At 65.7% G+C, this 22,781-nt stretch overlaps 3 protein-coding genes across 4 annotated transcripts; 2 read left to right on the plus strand and 1 right to left on the minus strand.

Moving 5' to 3' along the window:
* Window positions 1-1,499: 1,499 nt before the first annotated feature.
* SRMS (src-related kinase lacking C-terminal regulatory tyrosine and N-terminal myristylation sites) lies at window positions 1,500-7,577 on the plus strand. Its single transcript, XM_039236924.1, is given in 9 exon segments — window positions 1,500-1,959; window positions 4,058-4,179; window positions 4,661-4,824; window positions 5,441-5,521; window positions 5,523-5,625; window positions 5,741-5,899; window positions 6,325-6,506; window positions 6,589-6,745; window positions 6,870-7,577. Coding segments are annotated over 9 exon segments (1,380 nt in total). The 5' UTR covers window positions 1,500-1,591; the 3' UTR covers window positions 6,914-7,577.
* A 1,461-nt stretch (window positions 7,578-9,038) lies between these two features.
* Window positions 9,039-19,367, plus strand: PTK6 (protein tyrosine kinase 6). Of its 2 annotated transcripts, none has more exons than XM_039237002.1 (8): window positions 9,039-9,293; window positions 12,109-12,230; window positions 12,544-12,704; window positions 13,173-13,326; window positions 14,335-14,496; window positions 15,648-15,829; window positions 17,077-17,230; window positions 17,417-19,367. In XM_039237002.1, the coding sequence occupies exons 1-8, from the start codon at window positions 9,241-9,243 to the stop codon at window positions 17,602-17,604; spliced, it is 1,176 nt and encodes a 391-aa protein (XP_039092933.1). In that variant the 5' UTR covers window positions 9,039-9,240; the 3' UTR covers window positions 17,605-19,367. The 2 variants fall into 2 exon arrangements, with proteins under 2 accessions (XP_039092933.1, XP_039092932.1); XM_039237001.1 differs by lacking the exon at window positions 9,039-9,293 and adding an exon at window positions 10,434-10,686.
* Window positions 19,261-20,822, minus strand: PPDPF (pancreatic progenitor cell differentiation and proliferation factor). Its single transcript, XM_039237003.1, has 5 exons — window positions 20,680-20,822; window positions 20,195-20,275; window positions 19,959-20,036; window positions 19,759-19,855; window positions 19,261-19,680 (listed from the first exon to the last, which is right to left on the minus strand). The coding sequence occupies exons 2-5, from the start codon at window positions 20,247-20,249 to the stop codon at window positions 19,566-19,568; spliced, it is 345 nt and encodes a 114-aa protein (XP_039092934.1). The 5' UTR covers window positions 20,250-20,275; window positions 20,680-20,822; the 3' UTR covers window positions 19,261-19,565.
* Window positions 20,823-22,781: the final 1,959 nt, after the last annotated feature.

Below are 22,781 nucleotides of genomic sequence, written 5' to 3' on the forward strand. Positions count from 1 at the left end.
GAGGCCTCCCTGCGGCCAAATGGCTCAGAGACACGAAGCGTGGCTTCCCAGGAGGAGAGCGGCGTAGGCATAAAGGGTTTGGGAGGGTCCGTGTACAGACGCAGCCGTGCGTGGACGGGAGGGCACGGGTGTGGCGGCCGACTCACCAAGAGGCTGGTGGAGGAGAAGCTCAGGCCCTTCCAGGGCCTTCCCGAGTTGTGTAAGTAGCCTACCTTCTTCCCGTGACCACCGTCCAGCGCGACGAGTCTCAGTCCCACAGAGCCTGCCCCCAGGGCCCCAGGCCGCCCCCGGCTCCCTGCGCTCCTTCAGAAGACAGCGGGGCTGGTGGCCCAGGCAGCTCATGGTATCACCGCCCCTGACTGCAGCCTGTAAGCTGTTCATCCAGATCTGTGGCCCCAGGGTGGGCTCAGAGCAGTGTCTGCTGCAGGCCGGCCCGGGGAGGCGGCTTGGCTTCTCCGTGACCACTCATCACACCTGTTTGTCGGCCCTGTTCAACCACAGAACATGAACACCCAGGTGTCCATCCCGTGTGGGACCAGGGAGGGTCTGTGGCTATCACAAGAGAGGTGTGGGCTCAGTAATGACCACCGGGGGCTGCGCCGGGGAGAGGCCAGTCCGGCAGGGGTCGGGGGGAGCACGCAGCTGCCTGCGGCCAGGACTCCCCCCACCCCTCAGAAACAGAGGCCAGCCAGGGCAGTGGGCAGGGTGATTTGTGTGCAGGGAGCTGGGTAAGGGGGGAGGTGCAGGCCCTGGCCAGGCCTCTCTGTCACTGGCACCCCAGTTCACATCCCTGAGGTGGGGGGTCAGACGTTAGAGCCTCCCCCTCCCTGTGGTGGCCGTTGGGGTCTCCTGGCCCTGAGGGGCTCAAAAGATACATCACCCCATCATCTGGGCAGAACCTACTCTGCTCACTGAGCCCCTGAGGTCACCGCCAACTCCCACGTGAGGAGGGAGAAAAAGCACAGTGCAAGGAGACTGCCCCCTTGCCTGAGGTCCCAGGCTGCCCCCCAACCCGCCCAACGGACTCAGACTTGGCTGCAGACGCTACTGGCCAAGCACGTGAGGCTGCCCTGCGTTCGGTTTTTATGCTGAGATTTGGCCAACATGAACCAGGCAGTTGTTGACGCAAATCCAGGTCACTGCCAGGCGCTGTGCAGCGGCTGCCTCCTCTGAGGGCAAGGCTCGGTCCGGCACCGGCGTGTGCTCACTTGAGCGCGACCTCTGGGTGCCACCGCCCCGGCCCCGCCCCCCGCGGCCCCGCCCCAGCGCGGGAGAGCCTCCGTGAGCTGTTGGGCACGAGCAGTTGGGGAGCGGCCCTGTGTGGCGACCCTGACCGCCCCCCCCCCCCCCCCACCCCGGGTCTGAACCCCAGCCCGGGAGGCGGAGTCTTGTTGNGGCCATCCTGGGGGCCTGGACGCTGCTGCTCAGGTGGATGAGGGGAGGAAGGGAGCGGCGGGTCCCCGAACCTGGAGGCAGGCGGGTGGGCGGGCCCCGCCGGCCCTTCCAGTTTCTGTGGGTCGGAGCCCTAAGTCCTGCCTCTGCGGCCCCTTCGCTGCAGGGCCCCGGGTCCAGCGCGGGACGCCCTGGGAGCATGGAGCCCTTCCTCAGAAAGCGGCTGACCTTCCTGTCCTTCTTCTGGGACAAGACCTGGCCGGTGAGCGCGCCGGACGACGACAACGGCACCCCAGGGCTCCCCGGTCCTGGGGCCCGCGCGGAGCCAGCGCCCCCCGCCGCGGAGCCCTGCGGCTCCCCCGCGCCCGCGCAGCCCTTCAGGGCGCTCCACGACTTCACCGCGCGGTGCGCCGAGGAGCGGAGTGTCAGCCGTGGGGACAGGCTCTATGGCCTCAAGGAGGAGGGCGACGACATCTCTGCCCGCAGGCTCTCGGGCCGGCCCAGTGCTGCGCTGGTGCCCATCACCCACCTGGCCAAGGCCACCCCGGAGACGCTGTCCGACCAGCCGTGAGTATCACCCTGCTCTGCAGCGTCAGGATTGAGTCCTAGGATCACATGTCCCCATCACGTCAGGTGTGGGGCAGACATGACCCCAGCCTTTGGAATTGCTCCCAAAGAAGCTTGTTTTGAGAGGGGGACACAGGTGGAGGGGGGCTCACCCCCCAACCCCCCAGCATGCCCAAGGCCCCCAGGCCCAGGCAGGGATTGGCCCCCATGGACACCTGGCGGTTCACATGCCCATCTGCAATCGTGGAGGGAGGGAGACAGACAGTGGGGGCTTCCCCACTGGGCCTAGGGGAGGAGGTGACCTCTCAGCCCAGACTCAGGGTCTGAACGATAGGGTGGCCTCCAGACACAGCTGTGTGCCAGCTCTGACTGGGCCCCGCTTTGGTGCACATCGTGCATGGGCCTCAAACATTTTATCCAAAGTCTGGTTGTGGCCCCTGCCCGTTTTCCCCTTAATGCAGTGGGTCAGCCGGCGCAATGCCTGACGACGTCTAGACAGATGCGGCCCTGGCTAGGGGGGCGGAGACGCCACCCCCGGCCCCAGCATGCGTGGAGGTGATGTGCTGGGTGAGAAGAGGCCAGAGGCCAGCCGGTGAACAGGCCCGGCTGCCCAGACTCGCACGGACACTGGTTTCTTATCCTGTGCCCACCTGGGCTAGGGCTGCAAGCCAGCACGGGTCTCAGTTCCGCACAGGTCATCTCCAGTGTCCTGGGGGTCTTGCGTGTGGCATGGAAAGCCCGAGTCCTAGGAAGCCGTCCTCTGAGGCGACTCCCACCCAGTAACCAGCCTATTGAGAGCGATGGGAGGGACCCCGTTCTGATGGGGAGGGGGCCCACGGTCACTCCAGGTGTGGAGCACGGATCCCAGGAGCCAGGCGGCTGGCAGCGCTGGGAGGCCGGGGGGGCGGTGCCGGGAGGAAGCGGTAATGACTGTTTGCCTGGGCCCGGGATGAAAGGGCTGACCACACTCCTGGTGTCATTAGCCCCAGACACCTGGCGCTCTGTCCTCAGGGCCACACTGGCTGCGCAGGGGGAGGAGCCTCGTTCTCAGGGTTGAGGGTTGACCTGAGAACGAGGCTCCTCCAACCTTAGCTCAGCCACTGCCCGCCCCACCCCAGGGAGAGACTCCGGAGAACGTCCCTGACGCTCAGGGGTGCACAGGGCCTCAGCCTCCCCTCGGCCCTTGATGGGGGCTGGGGACTCTTCTGCGTCTCCTCTCCCCCATAGCCGTGCTGTCCTGCGAAGGGCCTCCTGGCTGGCGGGCCTCGGAAGGCAGGGTCTGGCTGCGGGAGGCCCTTGCTGAGGGTTCCGGCAGCCTCCGGAGGCTGTGCCTTCCGCTCCAAAATCGGTGTGTTGAAAAATGAGGCCGAAGGAGGGTTTGGTTGGCTTTCCCGGAGGCTGCTGCCCACTAAGTCTGGTCCCAGGGATCCGTGTCCAAGTGTCCTTGACCGTTCTCTGCCCTGTGTGTGATGGTCTTCCCCCCAGTATCTCTGGGGCCTCGGCCTCTGTCTGCCATCACCCCCGCTTCCTGTCTCCATCTGTTCCCTCTCACAGCCCCCAGCCCAGCCCCAGGGTAGGCTCTGGCCATGTTAGTTCCCAGCTCCCCTCCCGAAGCTCCCGGGTGCCCACAGCTCCTCTGTGCCAGGCGCAAGCCTGCCTCTGTCTCCCTCCTGCCAGGCTCTGGCCTCACCCTGGCCTCCAGCAGCATCTGCCTGTGCGGGATGGCACAACTTTGACCACCCAGGCCCCCTTTTCAGGCCACCCCCGACTGTGTCGACTCACTTCGAGTCATGCCTTGGGTCCCCTGGGTTAGCTGTGGGCCTGCATGCGCGGGTGGTCCCCCCACACTGGTGGGCGTTTTATGAGCAGGGCTGGGGGCCGGCCCCAGGGGTCCCCCTGTCCCCTCCCCAGCAGCTCCAGAGGCTGGGCACGGAGGGCTGGAGCAGATGCAGGCCCTGGGCCGGGTCCTGCACTGTGCCCTGGGCGCACCCTGTGCCCGAGAAGACGGTGGGAGTCGGGCATCGGGGCCCCTGACCGGTGTGGGGGCAGGGGCCGCTTGGCCTGGGCCCGCTGGTGACAGCCCTGCCTGCCTTCGCAGCTGGTTCTTCAGCGGCATCAGCCGCGCGCGGGCCCAGCAGATGCTCCTGTCTGCGGCCAACGCGCCGGGGGCCTTCCTCATCCGGCCGAGCGAGAGCAGCCGTGGCGACTACTCGCTATCAGGTAATGCGGTGGCCGCCTGCACCTCTGTCCCCGGGCTGAGGCTGCGCCAGAACGCCCCTGACCTTGGGACAGCTGCTCCCAGGCCTTGCTGGCCGCACATCGAGCTTGAAGGCACCCACAGCTGGTCATCTCGCAGCTCACCAAGCTGCTGGTTATCTTCCCTCCCGTGCTGCTGGCCTGCCCGGCCTGCACAGCCGCTCACCCGTCACTCGCCCTCCCCTCCTTCACCCACTCACTCTCAGACTCGTCCGTGTGTCCACTGAGCACCCCCCCGGGCTCTGTGCGCCCTGTGGCCAGAAGCCCCCCGGTCCCTCTTGCTGTGCCTCTGGCTTGCGGCTGCCCACACTCCCTCCTTTCCATGAGGCCCGTGAGGCCGGATCCGCGCCCGGCCTGGGAAGGTTTTGGCAGCCATCTGGTTGGGGTGGTGGGAGGCCGTGGGGCAGGCAGCAGGCAGAAGGCCTTCAGCTCTGCACACCCGCAGTCCGGTCCCAGGCCAGAGTGCGCCACTACCGCATCTCCGCCGCGGCCGACGGTCTCTACCTGCAGAAGGGCCGGCTCTTCCCCAGCCTGGAGTTGCTGCTCGCCTACTACAAGGCCAACTGGAAGCTGATCCACCACCCGCTGCTGCAGCCCTGTGTGCCCCAGGTGGGTGGGCTGCCCTGCACATGCAGGGGTGTGAGCCAGGCGCCAGGCCCGGGCCTGTCTCCGAGGGTGGCTGGGGGGCCTGACACGGCCTGGGGGCACTGGGTCTGCCCCTCCAAGCTCCGGCGGGGCCCTGCCTGGGGTCAGGTTTGCTCTCACACGTGTCGCATCTCTATCTCCAGGGGCTTCTGGCCGCCACCCCTCACCTGAACCCAGCTCTGCGGGTGGCAGGGGGCGAGGGGTGGGGGGTGAGGGCCGGGACAGGGGTGGGGGGCGTCTGGGGAAGATGCCCACCTGCAGGCCCCAGGCAGAAGCTGTAGGAGACGCCGGTCCCGGCCGAGCACGTCTGTGCCAGAAGCGGGAGCCCCCAGGCCACCACGCACGAGCCGTCCTGCCCAGGGGCCGCGCAGCCATCCAGTTGCTCTGGTTTCTAATGACAGTCTGTCCAGGCACTGTAATGAGTGCGTGTGGGAGGACATCCACCTCCAGCAAGGGGGCCACTTAGATCCCAGAGCAGCCGGGCCCGCATTCCGGAGCGCGACCAGGCGGGTGCTGGGCGTGTGCCGCAGCAGAGGTGCCGCAGGCCGGCGCTCCAGGAGGAACGGTCCCCTCTGTCCAGGCAGCAGCAGGCAGAGGCGCCGAGTGCCCCCCACCCCCGCAGCAGCACCCCCCGCTGGACGAGTGGGAGCGGCCTCGCTCCGGAGTTTGCCCTGCACAGGAAGCTGGGAGAAGGCCACTTCGGGGAGGTGTGGGAAGGCCTGTGGCTCGGCTCCACTCCGGTGGCAGTCAAGGTCATCAAGTCAGGTGGGTGAGGCCTGCCCCCGCCCCACCCTCTGACCCCTCGAGCCCCCCCCCCCCCCCCCCCCCGCCCCGGGTCAGGGTGGCTTGGGCGGGACCTGGAGCGGTGCCTCTCCCGCAGCCTACGTGCAGCTCACAGACCTCGCCAAGGAGATCCAGACCCTCAAGAGCCTGAGGCACGAGCGTCTCATCCGGCTGCACGCAGTGTGCTCGGCCGGCGAGCCCGTGTACATCGTCACCGAGCTCATGCGCAAGGGCAATCTGCAGGCCTTCCTGGGCAGTGAGTCCCTGCCCCCAACCCCCGGGGCCCGGCCATGACCGGCAGCCCCCTTTTTGGCTTGGGCCTTTCACGGTGCGCCGGTCGGGCCTGGGCTCTGGCCCACAGTGGGTTCGGGCTCGGCCCGTGCTGTGCCTGCTGGAGGGCACTCAGCATGTGGTTCCAGGCTGGGGGGTGTACGTGGGCGTGCGGCCTGTCCGCGTCAGCAGCCCCGAGCGCCTTCCCTGCCTTGGCCCCTCTCGGTGTCCGGTCTCTCCCTGGGGCCCAGGGGGGCCGCCTCGATGAGTGGTCCCGGCACAGCACCGTGACCCGACAGCCTTGGCGGGGGGCCCTGCTCTCAGCCCCTCTTAGGGGTAGGGACACCGAGGCACCGAGAGAAGTGAGCGGTGCAGACGCGTGCCCCCCTGACCGTCGGCCTTGCCCTGCAGGCCCCGAGGGGCGGGCCCTGGGCCTGCCTCTCCTTCTGAGCTTTGCCTGCCAGGTAGCCGAGGGCATGAGCTACCTGGAGGAGAGGCGCATTGTGCACCGCGGCCTGGCCGCCAGGAACGTGCTTGTGGGTGATGACCTGGCGTGCAAGGTGGCCGACTTTGGCCTGGCCCGGCTGCTCAAGGTCAGTTCAGCCTGGGACCACCGACCCCGCCGTGGCCGGGAGGGGAGGGCGCCCCACCCACCACCGGTCTCCCCTCACCCAGGAGGACATCTACTCCCCAGGCAGAGGCTCCAAGATCCCTGTCAAGTGGACGGCGCCCGAGGCAGCCAACTACCGTGTCTACTCCCAGAAGTCGGACGTCTGGTCCTTCGGAGTCCTGCTCTATGAGGTCCTCACCTACGGCCAGTGTCCCTACGAAGGTGGGCCCAGGGGGCCTGGGGGAGGGGTCAGGCACCAAGCTCGGCAGGGTCTTGCCGGGAGCCGGAGGGAGGCGCCCACACCGAGCCCTCGGCCTCGCCCAGCCCTCTCGTTGCCCCTCGCCGGGACTGAGCAACCACGAGACCCTGCAGCAGGTCACTCGGGGGTAGCGGCTGCCACGCCCGGCGCCCCGCCCGGCTGAGGTCTACGCCCTCATGCTGGGGTGCTGGGGGAGGGGCCCCGAGGAGCGGCCCGCCTTCGCCACGCTGCAAGAGCCGCTGAGTGCAGCCCGCAGGCGCCTCCACTCCGCCCTCACGTGACCTGGGGCACTGGATGGGGGGCTTGGGCCGCTCCTCCCTGCCCGGCGCGTCCCTGCAGGATGGCACTGGCCACCAACACACACAGGGGTGCCGGCGGCCTGGAACCACCTCTGGCCGAGCACCTCACGGCCTGACGCGCGCTGACCCGTCCCGTGCTGTGGGCGGCAGACCCGTGCAGGCACCTTCTCTGACAGGAGGGTGTGATGGCCTTGGCGCCGCGTGGCCTGGTGTCCCCGCCAAGGGAAGAACTCGGGATGGAAGTCCAGGTGGGGCGCTCGGCCGGACGGAGGAGCCGCGAGCCGGGCCCCTGCCCGTCCACGCTGCGCCGGACGCCTCCTCTCCCTCCCAGGGTCCAGAGCCAGAGGCCCGGCTCCCCAGTGTTCTGCAAGGTCCCCCTGTGGCCGACGGCTGGGCTCGCGGGCAGACCCCAGGCACTGGGCGCACATGGCACACGCACAGACCCGTGCACACGGGAAGGCAGCATCCACGCAATAAATACACGCTGACTGACTCAGATACACGCACAGACATGTGTCACCCGCGGGCCTCAGCTCCCAGACCCAGATCAGACCTGGATGGGATAGGATGGTCCACCAGCTGATTCATCGTGGCAGATAGAGAGCTGGCCCCCGTGCGGCCCAGGCACCCCCCCGCCCGGGGCATCCTAGGGCCCAGACTGGGGCCCCGGAGGAAGCGTGACTTTTGGGCCACGGGCATGACCCCGTGCCGGCCTGGGGAGCTGTGTGGTAGCCCATTCCATCTCCCTGGGGCTGGAATTGAAGGGCGGGAGGGAGGAGGGACAGGGTCAGGCCATGGGAAGGTCAGGCTGGCTCTTTCTGGGGGCAGGGCGAAGGTCAGGGAGGCAGAGGCTGGGCCTCAGTGGCTCAGGGTCCTAGGTGCTGACCTGCCCGTGCAGGGTCAGGCAGGGGTGGGTTGGATGCCACAGTGTTCAGACAACTGGGTCACAACGCAGTCTCTGGGGGAAAAGGAAGCAAGCGGTTTCCAGGGTGTGACTGCTCCCCCGGCGGCTGATTTCAAGTCACCGTTGTTGTCACTGAATGAGGAGCGGGGGTGGGGGGGAGCTTCTCAGTCTCCCTGCCCAGCTCCCGTCACCAGCGCCACCAGGAGACAGACAAATGGAGGGCAGGGGCCGGGCAGGGTGGTCTGTGCTCAGGGTCCTCATCTCCCACTCCTGTGACCCCCATGATGACAGCTGTGTCCCAATGGCCTGTGGGACAGAAGGACAGAGGCAAGCTGCTCCCTGCTTACCGTCCCCTGGAGAGAACAGCCTACATGCACAGCTTAGGGAGGGGCACGTGTGCACCTGCGGAGCCCAGCCGGCCCCGCCCCACTTGAGGTGGGTGGTGGTGGGGCTCGGAGCCAACGGCTAAGAAAGAATTCTTGAGATGTTTTTGGTGCAAAAAGGTGGTTTTATTAAAGAGTGAGGACAGGACCCGTGGGCAGAAAGTGCACTTGGGTCGTGAGGGGTGGCGGGTCATATAAGATGTTCTGTCCTATGGGGAGAAGGTGGTGTTGGGGCTTCAGGAAATGGAATCTGTAGGTTCCCGGGAGTTTGGCTATTGACAAAATTGCTCTTTTCCTTGTAAATCACGAAGACGGTTGTAGACTGATATTCGTGTCCTGCATGATGTGATCTCTACCAGTTAACCATTTGTTTTCCCCCTTTCCTTTGGTCTTGGGACACCAGGAGAGGGTGAGGAGGGTCACCCCCCCCCCGGGGGGAGGGCTCCGAGGCGGGGGAGGGGGCTGCTAGCTTGTGCTTGGCCCTCAGCTGGCCTCTGTTTCCCACATCACCACTGGTCACAGGCCCTGCCCACGGCTGTGCAGGGCTGAATGGGGGGGCGCTTCCCAGAGGGGAGGGTGCTGAGGTCACCAAGGCGAGGGCAGCACAGGGGGAGGCGGGAGGAAAGGGCAGGGCCTGAGCAGCCCGGGTGTGAGTCAGGGCCGAGCAGGGAGAGGCGGGGGACTCCTTGCATCGGGTGCCAGGCGTGGGCACCCCCGGGTGCCCCCGGGAACTCTGGGAGCCCACAGCTTTGGCTGCAGCCCCTGGCCCCCCTCGGTCCTGCCTGTGAGAGGGTGTGGCGTGGGGCCGGACGGCAGCCTCTGAGGGAAGGAAGGGAAGCAGTGTGCTGAGCTGGGGCCAGAGGCGGGCGTGCATGGGGGTCACCGGTGCATTCCTGGCGTGTGTCATCAGCCACAGGCCCAACAGGTTTGGTGCTCGGGGCCTCCAGGGGCTTCCTGCTGTGGCTTAGGCAGAACCGGGCGTCTGCGCCCAGGAGCGGACGGCGCGTGTGGCCCAGCAATGAGGGAGGGGCGGCGGGGGGCGCCTTAAGAGCCCTGGGTCCGGCAGAGGCTGCGCAGCCCCCGCCCAGCCGCGCCCCCCTCCACCCTGGTCTGCCAGTATGACTGTGACCTGCCGCGTAACCACATTCCTGCTCTTGACCTCACAAGGGAGGAGTCCTGCCTTTACTCCCTTTTCCAAAAGAGGGACGTGGCGAGAGGCCAGGCTTAGCATCAGGTTTCCCCTGGTCAGTGTCCGCCTGGACCCCCATCCAGGGGGCAGGGTCCCCGGCTCTCGTCTCGGTCGTGAGGCTGGGGCAGGCCGACACGGACACACAGCCCACCCTGAGCCTTCTCCCCGCCCTGGCCCCCAGCTCCCCTTCAGGGCTGGGCCTCCCCCACCCCCGCCCTGAGGCCCCCGTGCTGCTCCCTCTTTCAGGGTCCTGCCCACCCTTTCCCGTCTCTTGGAGGCCAGCGCAGGTCCCCCCGGGGCAGGGGTCTGGGGAAGGGAGTGTGTGGTAGCCCGAGGGGGACAGCCTCCAGGGAGGGGACAGAAGCCTGCACCCCCCCCCCGGGGCGTCCAGAGGAGACTCTGGGAAGAGACAGCCGGGAAGTGGGCGGGGCTGACTTGCCCACAGGCCTCCAGCCTTCCTGCTCCTCACTCCCACCCGGGGTCTACTTGCGCCTGAGCCCCAGCCACTAAACTGGACCCCAGGGAGGCCCTGTCTGATCCGTTACTTGTTCCCCCCCGGGGGGCTCAGGTCGGGCCACGTGGCTGGGCGGTGGGCACACTCCCTAGAGCAGGTGGGCGGGAGCCGTGCCCAGACTGCCCCGGCCCAGGTGGGCAGGAGGCCGGCGGGGGGGGGGCTGCTGGGCCCTCGGGGTTCAGCCCAGGGCAAAGGCCCGGGGGCACAGGTGTGGCCGGCCTGGCTTCGCCCCCGCAGCGCAGGGCAGTGGGCTGGCTCCTCGGCCCGTGGAGGCGGCCTGTCAGGGCCGGCCCCACCCGCCTGCTGCTGCCAGCCCCGGCTGGAGCGGCCGCCGCCCGGTGACAGGTGTCAAGGCCAGGAGGCCAGTCGTGCCGCCGCACCCGCCATGGTGTCCCGCGGCCAGCCTCAGCCAGGCCCCCGGTACGTGGGCCTGTGGGACTTCGAGGCCCGGACGGACAAGGAGCTGAGCTTCCGGGCAGGGGACCTGCTCCACGTGGCCCGGAAGGGGGAGGAGTGGTGCTGGGCTGTGCGGCTGGATGAGGCGGGCAGGGCCCTGGCCGAGGGCTACGTGCCGCACAACTACCTGGCCGAGAAGGAGACGGTGGAATCTGAGCCGTGAGTGTCCCCGTGGCCCTGTGGGTCACCCCGAGGCACCCCCCCCCCCACCAGGCCCTGTGGCCACCTACGGAGCTCGGGGCAGGGTGGCCCTCGGGACAGAGCTCCAGCACTGCTGTGGCCGGGCCCTGGGGCGGGCCAGGAGGGTAGGGTCACGTGACTCCGCCTCCCTGTGGCCCCTGGTTGTGGCCGGGCCCCGCCATCCTGGTCCCCGGAGAGGTGACGAGGCTTTCTCTGTGTGACATCTGGGGCTACGGAGCCGCACAGGCTGGTGGCCCCTTCCCTGGGCTCCCCCACGGTCACTTGGCGGTGCCAGGACCCAGACAGGACAGAAGGGGCCGCAGTGGGTCCCTGGGTGGCCGGCCAACAGGGATGTGGTCTGCAGAGGAGTCCCAGGCAGGGACTGGGCCTTTTGGGGAGCAAAGCTTCGCTCACCTTCCAAACAACCGAAACCAGATGCATGACCTAGTTAGAGGGAGCAGGAAGGTCATTGCGACATGCCTGTCTGGGCGTTGGCCACGGGCCTTCCCGTCACCGGCGGGGAGGCTCCTGGAGGTGGGGGTTGCTCCCAAGGGGCTCCCCAGGAAGCTTGGGCCACAAGGGCAGCCTGCAGTGGGCGTTCGCACAGCTCCCTGAGCTGGGTCTTTTGAGCTCTGGGCTCGGAGGGTGGGGCCCCAGACGCCCCAGGAGCCGCTGTGAGCTGGAGCTGCCGCACAGCGGATGGGAACGGGGTCTCCTCCTGCTGATGAGGGACAAGCAGTGGGGTCGTAATCGGCACAGTTTGGGAAGGCAGGGTCCAACCACAGGGATGGTGCAGAGGTGGGAGTGGCTCGTGCAAAGGTCCTGAGAACCTAGTGTATTTGTGAAGCGGGAAGGAAGCAGCGTGGTTGGAGGGCTGAGCCAATGAGAGGTTCACCTCCGTCAGGGCGGGGCGCGGCCCTCCTGTGGGGGCTTCCTGTTTAGGGACCCCTGAAGGAATGGGGGGAATCAAGGGCAGAGCAGCTGGTGGCAAAAGTCACCTGGGTGATTCTGCAGACCCCACCCCACAGCCCAGAGTCCGGGGCTCGCCTGTGCCCGGGCACTGGTGTGCGTGAGCAGGCACAAGCGTGGGCGTGCGTGTGTGAGGACACACGTGCAGAGCCTTGGCGCTCAGATGCCGACCCCAGGCCCCACAGTCCTACAGCAGAGCGTCTGTGGCCCGGCTCACAGAACAACGTGGTCCCACTCATGGGACGGGACAGTGTGTTTCTGGGACAGGAGTGGCTCTGACCCCGCAGATAGGGGACGCCCCGGGCGGGCCCTCCCTGGTGTCCCGACTGGCCATTTGGGGGCTGGGATTCGGGGTGGGCAGGCTGGGAGGAGGCAAGGTCAGAGAGGGCAGGGGACGAAGGTCAGTGCCCCGGCCCCCCCCCCCCCCCACAGGTGGTTTTTTGGCCACATCTCCCGCTCCGAAGCCCTGCACAGGCTGCAGGCGGAGGGCAACGCGGAAGGGGCCTTCCTGGTCAGGGTCAGCGAAAAGCCGGGCGCCGACTACGTTCTCTCAGGTATGGCCTCCCCGGCCCTTCTCCCCACTCTGTGGTCCCCATGCACTTGACTCTGGGGCTCCTTGCCCCCAAACCCAGCCCCACTGGACTGCGCCTCTCTGCCTGCCACGTCCAGGACCTCCCCCCGGTGGGCGGACACTCGGCCGTCCAGGGCGGCTTGTCCCTGCGGTCCTGGGGCGGGGTTTTCTCACGTCGCTGCTGGGAGTGCCGGGGCCAGGGTGCCCAGCCCGCGAGAGCCTCTGGGGAGGGGCCCGAGGTGGCGGGCGCTCGCTCACACGCGCCCCCGCCTGCGCCCGCCCTCCCCACGCCCCAGTGCGGGACGGCCAGGGGGTGCGACACTACCGGATCTGGAGCCGTGCTGGCCGGCTGCACCTCAGCGAGGCCGCGTCCTTCCCCAGCCTGTCCAAGCTCCTGGACCACCACAAAGCCCAGAGCCTGTCCCATGGCCTGCGGCTCACCGTGCCCTGCTGGAAGGTAGGGCTGCCCGCACCTGCCGCCCCCGCCCCCCGCCCTCTCTCCTCACTGACGTGCGTGGAGGGGGCGCAGAGGACCCGGCCCCAGGGACTCGCCTCTCAGAAGCCGCGTTCCTGCAGAGCAGCGTGTGGGGGCAGGGCCGTGCCTTCCTTTGCTGGGTCGCCCTCACCCCCAGGCCAGCGGGAGGCCTGTGCTCCTGAGAGCCTCTCTGGGCCCGTGGGAGCCTGGGGACAAGAGCTCTGTGTGACTGGCACTCAGGCCAACGTCACTGGCTTCGAGTGGGCAGGTGAGGGTGTCTGCAGCTCAGGGCGGGGGGCGACCACTCTGAGGACAGCTCCTGGGAAAGCCTGGCCACGTGCTGGGCCTTAGGGCATTGCCCTGTGTCCGAGGATAGATCAGGAGCTCCCCATCCTGGGGTCAGCGTTGGCGGATTAGGTGATGGGGACGCACCCCTGCCCGTCCCTCCAGCATGAGCCCAAGCCCCTGCCCCACTGCGACGACTGGGAGAGGCCACGGGAGGAGTTCACGCTCTGCAGGAAGCTGGGGTCCGGCTACTTCGGGGAGGTCTTCGAGGGGCTCTGGAAAGACCAGGTCCGCGTGGCTATGAAGGTGATTGCTCGAGGTGAGTGGGCCTCAGGCCAGGCCCCCAACAGGGAGTTCGGGCCTTGCTCCTGGGGGCGAATGGGACGGGAAAGCCAGCCGGCCTGTCACGTCCCCCCGAGGCCCCCGCGCTACCTGCTGCACCGCGTGTGCCGTCTCCACCAGCGTCCGTGTGGTAACTGTTTTCCTGTCTATGCATGTTTTTACCTAAGTGCGTTTTACGAGAAACTGTTTTTATGTACATTAGTTTTTGAGAAAAAGACAGAGACAGGGCACAGATAGGGGAGGGGCAGCGAGAGGGAGACAGAATCTGAAGCAGCCCCAGGTTCCAGCTGTCAGCACAGAGCACAACGCGGGGGTTGAACTTGTGAACCGCGAGATCATGACCTGAGCCAAAGTCAGACACTTGACTGACTGAGCCACCCAGGCGTCCCTAAAGGCATTTATTTTAAAAGAGAATTTTAAATTCTTTTTTTTTAAGTTTAATTTATTTTGATAGAGATCTAGAGAGCAAGCAGGGAGGTGCAGAGAGTGAGGGAGACTGAGAATCCCAAGCAGGCTCTGTGCTATCAGCGCAGGGCCCAATGCGGGGCTCAAACTCCTGAATCGTGAGATCATGACCTGAGCCAAAATCAAGAGTCAGACACTTAACCAACCGAGCCCCCCAGGGAATTTTAAATTCGTAACACACGTGGAAAGCCATTAAAATAAACAGATCACTAGAAATTTGAAAAGGTTCATCTAAAATCTCCTGTAAGCCCACTAGAGGTTTCCACCCCCCACTTCAGGACTCCGGGCCAGGGGCACGGGAGGACGCCTGGTGGGTGATCCACTCCACATCAGGCTGGGGACAGGGTGTAAACATGGAGCCTGGCGTGTGGCAAGCAGGTGGTGGGTACGACACAGCCTTCACTGGACGCCTGGGTGTGGTGCTGGGGCGCCCCGGGGAGGGCACCCAAATGTCCTGAGCAGCTGGTGGGGGGTGGGGCCGGCACTCACCCACGCCCATGGAGGCCACCTGCCCCCACAGATGACCTTCTGCACCAGCACGCCTTCCAGGCGGAGATTCGGGCCATGAAGCAGCTTCGGCACAAGCACATCCTGCCACTGTACGCGGTGGTGTCCGTGGGGGACCCCGTGTACATCATCACGGAGCTCATGCCCAAGGGGAGCCTGCTGGAGCTACTGCGCGGTGAGCAGGCCGCTGGCGGCATTGGGGCCCCTTCCTGGGGATAAACGTGACATGTGCTTGGGGGGCACGGGAAACTTGCACAGAAGAGAAAACCCAAGTGGCCTCAGTCCGTTGGGCGTCTGACTTCAGAACCATGATCTCATGGTTCATGGGTTCGAGCCCCACATCGGGCTCTGTGCTGACAGCTCAGAGCCTGGAGTCCGCTTCGGATTCTGTCTCTCTCTTTCTCTCTGCCCCTCCCCCCCTCATACTCTTCTTCCCTCCCTCTCTCTCTCTCCTTTAAAAATAAAACATTAACAAGAATTTTAATGAAAAGAAAAAAATAAAAGAAAACCCAAATTGCCCCCACACCAGAGACAGGACAGCCAGGGAGTTGTCAACCTCACCTGCTTAAGAAATGATTTAAAATATCCTGCGGTAAATGTACCATCGGGCAAGTACACGAGACAAGAACGGCGGCCCCTACGGCCTCCATCCAGTTAGCTGAGACCCCCGCGTCCAAATGCCGGCGTGGCTGGTCCACCCCTCCAGCTTCTGAACATGCAGGCCCGGTTCTCACTGCTTTTCCTTCTGTAAGGTGCTGACCCTTCCTCTGGTGCCCGAGTGTGCACGTACACTTGCACACACATGTACACAGCCTCACGCGCTACACACACACACACACCCTACACGACTGTCCCACGGACTCACACACCTCATCACCTGTAACAAGATGTTACCTCATTTAACACTCGAAGTGAACACGGCCCACTGGCTGCGGCGCCGTGGCAGGTGGCCTCCCCGGTCAGGAACCCTTCTCCAGGCTGGCGGCCCCGCTGGCGCACGACCGCACCGTTGAGCTGCGCCCGTTTCGCGAGTCCCCTTGTTGAAACTTTCGGAGGTTTTCCGTTGTGTGAATAACGTCACGATGAGCTCCTCTGCGCTGACCCGTCTGCGTTCCTATCCCTTTAGTGTAGATTCCCAGAAAGGAAACCGGGGAGTGGGGCAGAGGGTATGTGCGCAGCACATTTGGCCTTCCAGAAGGGCCGTGACAGGTGCACTGTTCCAGTTTCAAGTCAGGCAGCTGCCCTCTGTCCCAGCAGCTCGCAGGGCCCGTGGCAGGCAGGGCTTGGCCCCAGCCCTCTGACCATGGCCTCCCGTGGCCTCTGCAGACTCTGATGAGAAAACCCTGCCCATCTCGGAGCTGGTGGACCTTGCGTCACAAGTGGCCGAGGGCATGTGCTACCTGGAATCACAGAACTACATCCACCGGGACCTGGCCGCCAGGAACATCCTTGTGGGGGAAAACAACCTCTGCAAAGTCGGGGATTTTGGGCTAGCCAGGCTCATCAAGGTAGGGCCCGGGGGGCTGCAGGGCTCCCTCTGTGCGGAGCAGGCCGGGGGCAGGACGCTGGGGCCCAGAGCGGCGCCCTGATGGGCCGGGCAGGCGCCTCCAGGGGCTGGGAGCTGGAAGGGCAGGGAGAGACGCTGGTGAGAGCGCACGGGGGGCCCGGAGGGAAGAGAAGCCACACGGGGGGCCCGGGGGGGGGGCTCCTGAGTGGGTGGGCCACCTGCTCTTGTTCATGGTGTCGTGTTCAGCGAGGCGAGAGGCTGGGAGTGGTTTGTGAGCTCAGGGCCAGCACCTCCCCCACCTGCCCCCACACAGAAGACACGTTTATCGTGGAGGATTCTGGAGACAAATGTGGACAGGACGGTGTTAACGAGCCCCCGAAGCCTCCCCAGCCCCGTCGTGTCCCCTTCCACGTTTAGACCCAGGTCCACACACACACACACACAGCATCTCAACGGCTCCACACAGAAATAGACAGTCATGCTTCTGACAGTTAATGAGACTCCTTAAGGTGATCACATGCCCCCTCGGAGGTAAGTTTCCAAATTCCGGAAAGCCAAGAATTCACGTTTGCTCCCGGAGCGGACCCTACGTCACCACTGCTTGACTTTGGTCTGTGTCCCCTGCGGCTCCTTCTGTGCTGGGCCCGGCTCTCTGGCTCCCTTTGCCCAGAACCCCCGTTGTGGGGGGAGCCCTCTGCTCAGGGCGGGTCGAGCCTCAGTACCCCTGGCCTTGCGGAGCACTGATGGCCAGAGTTCAGGGCCCTTCACTCAGGGGACGATATCCTGATGCTGTAGTCCTTGATAGTGAGCTGGATGCTTCTAGAAAAGCATCTCCCTCATTCACTTGGTGGCCAGGTGGTCTGGGCTGTCTCTAGGAGCCCACGGTTTGAACATACCCACGGGCTCTGCGGTGACAGTCCCCGTCCCCGCATGGGCTCACGCTGGCCGACCTCTGGGACAGGGACACCACCCGGGAGGGCCACATGTATCCTGTCCCTTCCTGATCCCTCACCCACCCCTCATCCCCAGAATCTGGGGAAAAGCGGTGCTGCCGGTGGCCCAGGGCCTGCCTGTCTCCAAGCGTCAGCACCACCTCCCTCGAGCGGCAACCATGGCGGCGTCGGCGTCAGGACGGCCGTCCCCCGTGCCCAGTCTGCTCGGGCGCACCACGAGCCCTAGCACCCATGTCCGTGCTGCGGGGTCCGAAGGTGCAGGCAGCCCGGGACCCCAGCACATCTCTGCTTACAGGAGGACATCTACCTTTCCCACGACCGCAACATCCCCTACAAGTGGACCGCCCCCGAGGCCCTCTCGCGAGGGCTCTACTCCATCAAGTCGGACATCTGGTCCTTTGGGATTCTCCTCCACGAGATTTTCAGCAGGGGTCAGATACCCTATGCAGGTACTGGCCCCCAACAATGTCCCCAACTGTGGGCAGAGTGGGAGGCTGCCTCCCTGGAGCAGCCTCCAGACAGTGTCCGGAAGGTGCAGGGGATGCAGTCTTCTGGGAGGGTGGCTGCCAGGGGAGGGTGGGGGGGTGAGGGGTGAGGGGATAGCGCCTCCAGCCCCTCCTGCTGCTCCGCCACAGGCATGTCCAACCATGAGGCCTTCCTAAGGGTGGACTCGGGCTACCGCATGCCCTGTCCCCCCGAGAGCCCACCCACTGCCTACAAGCTGATGCTGTCGTGCTGGCACAGGGACCCCGAACAGAGGCCCTGCTTCAAAGCCTTGCGGGAGAAGCTCTCCAGCGTCACCAGGTACGAGAACCCGCTCTGAATGGGACACCCCCTCTGATGCTGCCTCTGAGGCCGCCAGACCAGGCCCTGTGAAGGGGGGCCTGCGTGCCATCCTGGACCTCAGATCATGGATACAGGCAGACCGAAGGTGCAGACAAGTTCCCAGAACTGGGCTGAACAGTTGGGGGATGGAACTCCCCAGCCAGGGGCCCACTGTGCCCTGGGGCGGGGGAAGCAGGCCCCCTGCAGTCTGGGCGCCAAGGCTGCCCACTCCTCCCGTCTGTTCCTTCTAAGACTCCCAGACCCTCCACGGCCAACTCCAACCCTCCAGCAGTCTGGCCATTCTCCTCTCTAAAGGGAGTGGGCCTGTCCCTGGTCCTGACCCAAAGCCCACCAGCTGAGCCAGGACCCGGGGCTCAGCTTCCCCGGGTGGGGCAAGGGCCTGGATTTTGGCTGGACTCACCCTGGGTCACCTGACCTGTGCGCAGCTCCTGACTTGGGGGACACGGCCTTCCTAGTACTCTGTGAAAACACGCTGTTTGGTGGTAGGGCACTGCTGTCTGCTACCCAGGGCTATGGCCGTCAGCAGCTGCCACGAGGAGCCCTCAGGGCCTCATCTGGACACTAGCCTCAGAGTCTGGGTAGCACTCAGGCTACCCTCTGGGACACCTCCCCCCACTCTGGGTCCGTCTAAGGAGGTGGGAACGAAGGCCTCCCCTACAGGCCACAGCACTGGCTGTGGGACGACAGGGGAGCCTGGGGAAGGCTGCCTGGACATGAGGGCAGACAGGACAGAGGCCCCAGAGAGCCATCAGCATCGCTGGATGTCCTGGATTCGACTGAACCATTTATAGCACAGAGCGGGGGCAGAGTGGCCAAAGAGGCAGGTGGGCTCCCTCAGAGGCCCGTGGAGCCCCTAACTTCATACTAAGCCCACATCCACGCCCTCACTAAGCTGCCCGCTCCTGACCAACAGACCTGGGCCAATCTCTGCTGGCCACTGACGGTGTGTGGACACACAGTTCACCAATCATGCCTGCCCACGGAGGCTGGCAGAGGATGACAAGCCACACCCTCCTAAGGTCCCGGGCTGGAGTTTATCCAAACCCTGGTTACCTGCGGTGGGAAGGCCCCTCGGAAATGCCCCCACACCACTTACGACTCAGTCTTGGTTTTGGGTTCCCGCCCCCAGAGCCGGGGGACCCTACCCAGGTGTCCTACAGGAAGAGACAACACCCTCACGGGAAGGCCCCTGGAGGCAGCAGGGCCCCATGAGCTGCACCACCCAGCTGGGACAGCTCTGCTACTGGCCCCTCACCGCCCTCCAGGGTGTCAGGGGCAGGGGGGCCTTGCCAAGTTCCTTCCAGGGGCACCAGGTCCCTCCAGCTGATGGCCCCCAAACCCACAGGCAGAGCCCGGACCCCAGTGGCTGCCCTGGAGGCTTCCTGTCCAAGTCCTGAACTGCCTGCTCTTCCAGGCACCCCGCCCCTTCTCAGGTCCAAGGTGCCACATTTGCTGTAGCGGCTTGCCCGTGTGAACCTGGGCCAGACCCGAGAGGTGGCTCCCCAGCGAGGGAACCCAGGAAGGCCCAGGGAACAGGCCCAACTCTCCACCCCTGCAGGAAGTGAGGTTGAGCAGTGTTCAGTGGCTTCTCCCACAGGCCCCAGGGGCACCCAGTTCACACACACCCTCAGGGTTACTGGCTGCTTGGAGTTTATTTTCCACTTGGTGCAAGGCACACTGTTACAGGGTGTCGGGAAGGCTTGCGTGTGGCTTGGATAGTAAAGAGTGGGGTTCTCTTAACTTCCTTTTTGGTGTTTTGTTATTTTGATATAAAAGAACCCAAGTGCTTCTGCTTGGCTGCAGCCTACCTAGTCTATAAGGGGAGAGGAGGGGTGAGGAGGAGAGAGAAGGGGAGGGGAGGAGAAGGGAGGGGGAGAGAAGAGAGAAGAGGAGGGGCTCTAATGAGCCCAGCGCCTCCTGAAGCCTGGCAGGGGCCACTCAGGACTGGGGCCCGGTGTTGGCTGTGCCAGGCTGGCCATCAGGCTGCTTCCTCATGGCTTCCAGAGCCGGGTCACAGGGGATCGAGCCGCTGGAGGCCTGGGGAGATTCCGAGCTGGGGGAGAGCTTGGGGTCAGAGGGGGGTTCCACCTGTCCCCGCCTCCCAAGCTGGCCCGCAGGAATGTGGACTCACCGTTCTGGGGACTCCAACACTGTAGCCATGAACGGGAGAATGGACTTCCCGAAAAAGAAGCTTGCCCACCAATGACCTGGGTCAGCCTTGGGGAGACCTGAGAGAAGCAAAGTAGGGTGGTGGTGCCCCTGCCTACTCCCGGTGGGATCCCTTCCGATGGGGTCCCCCACCGAAGGGGAGTGGCGCTGCGCTCAGCTCACCGGGGTGGTGAGGGATGGCTTCCCCAGGATACTCAGCACTTCCGCAGGAGCTGTTACTGGAAGTGGAACCCAGGCGGCCTGGAGAAGAGAGGCCTGGTCAGCTCTGCAGGGCACCGAGTCCCCTGCCCTGTCCACCAGGCCAAGCGCTGGCTTTGCGGGCCGCACAGCGGCCGAGCCAGAGCCCCGCCCCCCCGCCCCTCCCACCAGCAGGGCAGAGGGCGAGGGGGCTTACTCACGCCGGTAATAGTCGTGGGTGGCCACGAGCGAGCCGCTGGAGGGGATGGCTGCCATGCTGTCGCTTGTGGGCTGGTGGAAACCTGCGCACGCAGGGGTCGGGGAGCCCCCCTGGTCACCCACCGGCCTTCGGGAGGGGCCGGCCGGGCGGGGCCCACTGGGGAGACCCGCCCCCACACAGACTCCCGGGTCGGGGACGCAGAGTTTATTTACCGAGCGGAGGCGGGGCCCGGAACTCCCGACCGCCTTTCGCCGCGCAGGGCGCGGGCGGCTCCAACCGGCCCGAACCGGCCGCGCGGGAGCAGCAAAGGCGCTCTGTGCGCGAGGCCGCCGGCCCGGGGCTCCGGGCACCTGCCCAGCCCGCCAGGCCCCAGCCCACCCCGCGCCCCCGGCCGTCCGGCCCTCCGTCCGCCAGTCGGTCTGCCTCGCCGGCCGCGGCGCACGGGGGCCATCTCCCGCCGCCCACTCGGGCCGCCCGGGTCCTCACCTCGGCGGCAACCCCTCGCGGGCCTCGGCGCGCGATCGCGGGTGGCGGGGACGGGGACGCTAGGCGACGGAGCCCATTTGCAGAGCCGACCGCAAAAGGCCGCTCCGCGACCGAAACGCGCGCGGAGTGCGCACGCGCGGACGCGCCCGTCCGTACAGCGGAGCCGCGCTCGCGTCACGGGGGCGGTGCCAGTCGAGACCCCGCCCCCGAGTCTGGCCCCGCCCAGCTCGTCCAAGTCCCACCTCCCGCTCCCCTACCCCGCTTCTGCGAGGCCCCGCCCCGAGCTCGGCCCGGGGCCGCTCCAGCCCCGTTCGGCCCCGCCCACAGTGGCCTGGCGCGCGGCCTGGCCGAGGAGCGAGCGCGGGTCTGCGGCGGCGCCGGTGCAGTCTGGGCCCGCCTGGGAAGCCCGTTTCGGCCTGGCCTGGGACTGGAGCTGTTAAATGACCTCCGTGCCCCGTCCCGGAGCCGTGCGTGACTTGCCACCTCCCCTGCCCTAAAGAGACTCTCCCGTCCAAAGAGCAGAAACTCCGGGACCCCAGGTGCTCCAACCTGTCTCGACCTCTCCAGCCCTTCCAAGGCAGTGGGGGCGCTGGACGCGGACGCGCAGGCCCCGCCTCCGCGGTGCCTTTCTCCTCCAGCCTTCTCCCCTGGGGATGGGGCCGGTCCCACTGTCTCGGGACAGACCGCGGCCTCTGCTCCGTGTGTGCCCGCCCCTCCTACCAGACGGGGGCCCCAGCAGCCTCCGCTCCCTGCCGCCGGAGCCCTCCAGCTGGGCTCGTAGTAGACAAGGCCCTTCCGGGGCGTCCCCCTCGCAGTCTGGTGGTTCTGGGGCCCACACCCCAGGCCTCCAGCTTCAGCCAGCACCCCCAGCATCCCCCTGCTTGTGAGGCACAACTTGCAGGGGAGAGTGGGGGTGGGAGGGCAGCAGGGCCAGGGAAGGGGGCTTATTTGAGTGGGTGGAGGTAAAGAGCTGCCATCCAGAGATGTCTCCCAGAGCAGGAAGCACAGGCCCCCTGTTTGGGGCAACCCCAGAATGTTTCCCGAGCTGTCAAACTGTCTGGGGCCTTGCCACACCCTCGTTTGTCAATTGGGATGACAACTTCCTTTTCTGTCGTGGAAATCAGTCCTCCCCCAGCCCCTCAGCTCCTTCTCAAAGGCCCCAAGCCGCGACCTCCCTCTACAGGGAGAGGCAAACCCGGCTTCTTGCATTCTAGGCCCTGGCTGGGCAGTCTCTTCTCTTCCCTGATGGTTGGGAAGGTCTTGAGAAGTCTGTGGGGAACTTGGGGAGAAACCAGGAAGACCTCATAGCCCCTTCTGTCAGGCCTTCCACGTCTTCAGACCCCATCAAGGACCCCTCCAGGATTTCTGGACCTCAGTCCGACTTCTCACTCAGCAGACAGAAAGTCAAGCCCTCTGGAGGAGAGGGACCCGACAGACCCTGGATGTGATCCTTTATCTGGCTGGGTGGGGGTCGAGGCTTCGGACTTTCTGATCGGGACCTGGCTCGGGCAGCGGTGTGGCCCAGCGCACTGTAAGAGGAGCTGCAGTCTGGGTAATGCCCGCTCCTCCCCCTTCACCCTCTCTTCCCCGAGGGCCAGTCACCTGCTGGCAGTTCTGGGGGCTCTCACTCAAGGGATCAACGGGATCACACGTATGGAGGAGACACCTGGCACCTGTCAGCTTGCTCACATGTCACTGTAACCCCCAAGCCTGTCTCACAGCCAGTGACCTTCCCCTCTCATTGACTCCCAGTGCCTCCAGTTTGGTTTCCTCTCCCGGCTTCAGGCTAATTCTGGATCATAAACTAAGTGTGACTTTAGTGCAATTCAAATTTAATTGTTAAGGACGTATGGCATCCTCCACCTCACCCTCACACTCACCACACCTTGAGCCACACTGTCAGGTTAGCGGGTTAGTGGCTGTCTGGGGTCCATGCTGGGGCGCTGCCATAGGCTCCAGTGCCAGCCCCTGACCACATGCTGGCCTGGAACGGGCCACAGCACCCTCCTGCCTCAGTAGGCCCGCGTGCACCCCCTAACTTGCCGGGTGTCTGTGCCTTTGCCTCACTCATCCTTCCCTGAGAAGCACAACTGGGCACCGGC

This window comes from Hyaena hyaena, unplaced genomic scaffold, assembly GCF_003009895.1.
Source record: "Hyaena hyaena isolate Hyena2069 unplaced genomic scaffold, ASM300989v1 scaffold_118, whole genome shotgun sequence".
NCBI lineage: Eukaryota > Metazoa > Chordata > Mammalia > Carnivora > Hyaenidae > Hyaena > Hyaena hyaena.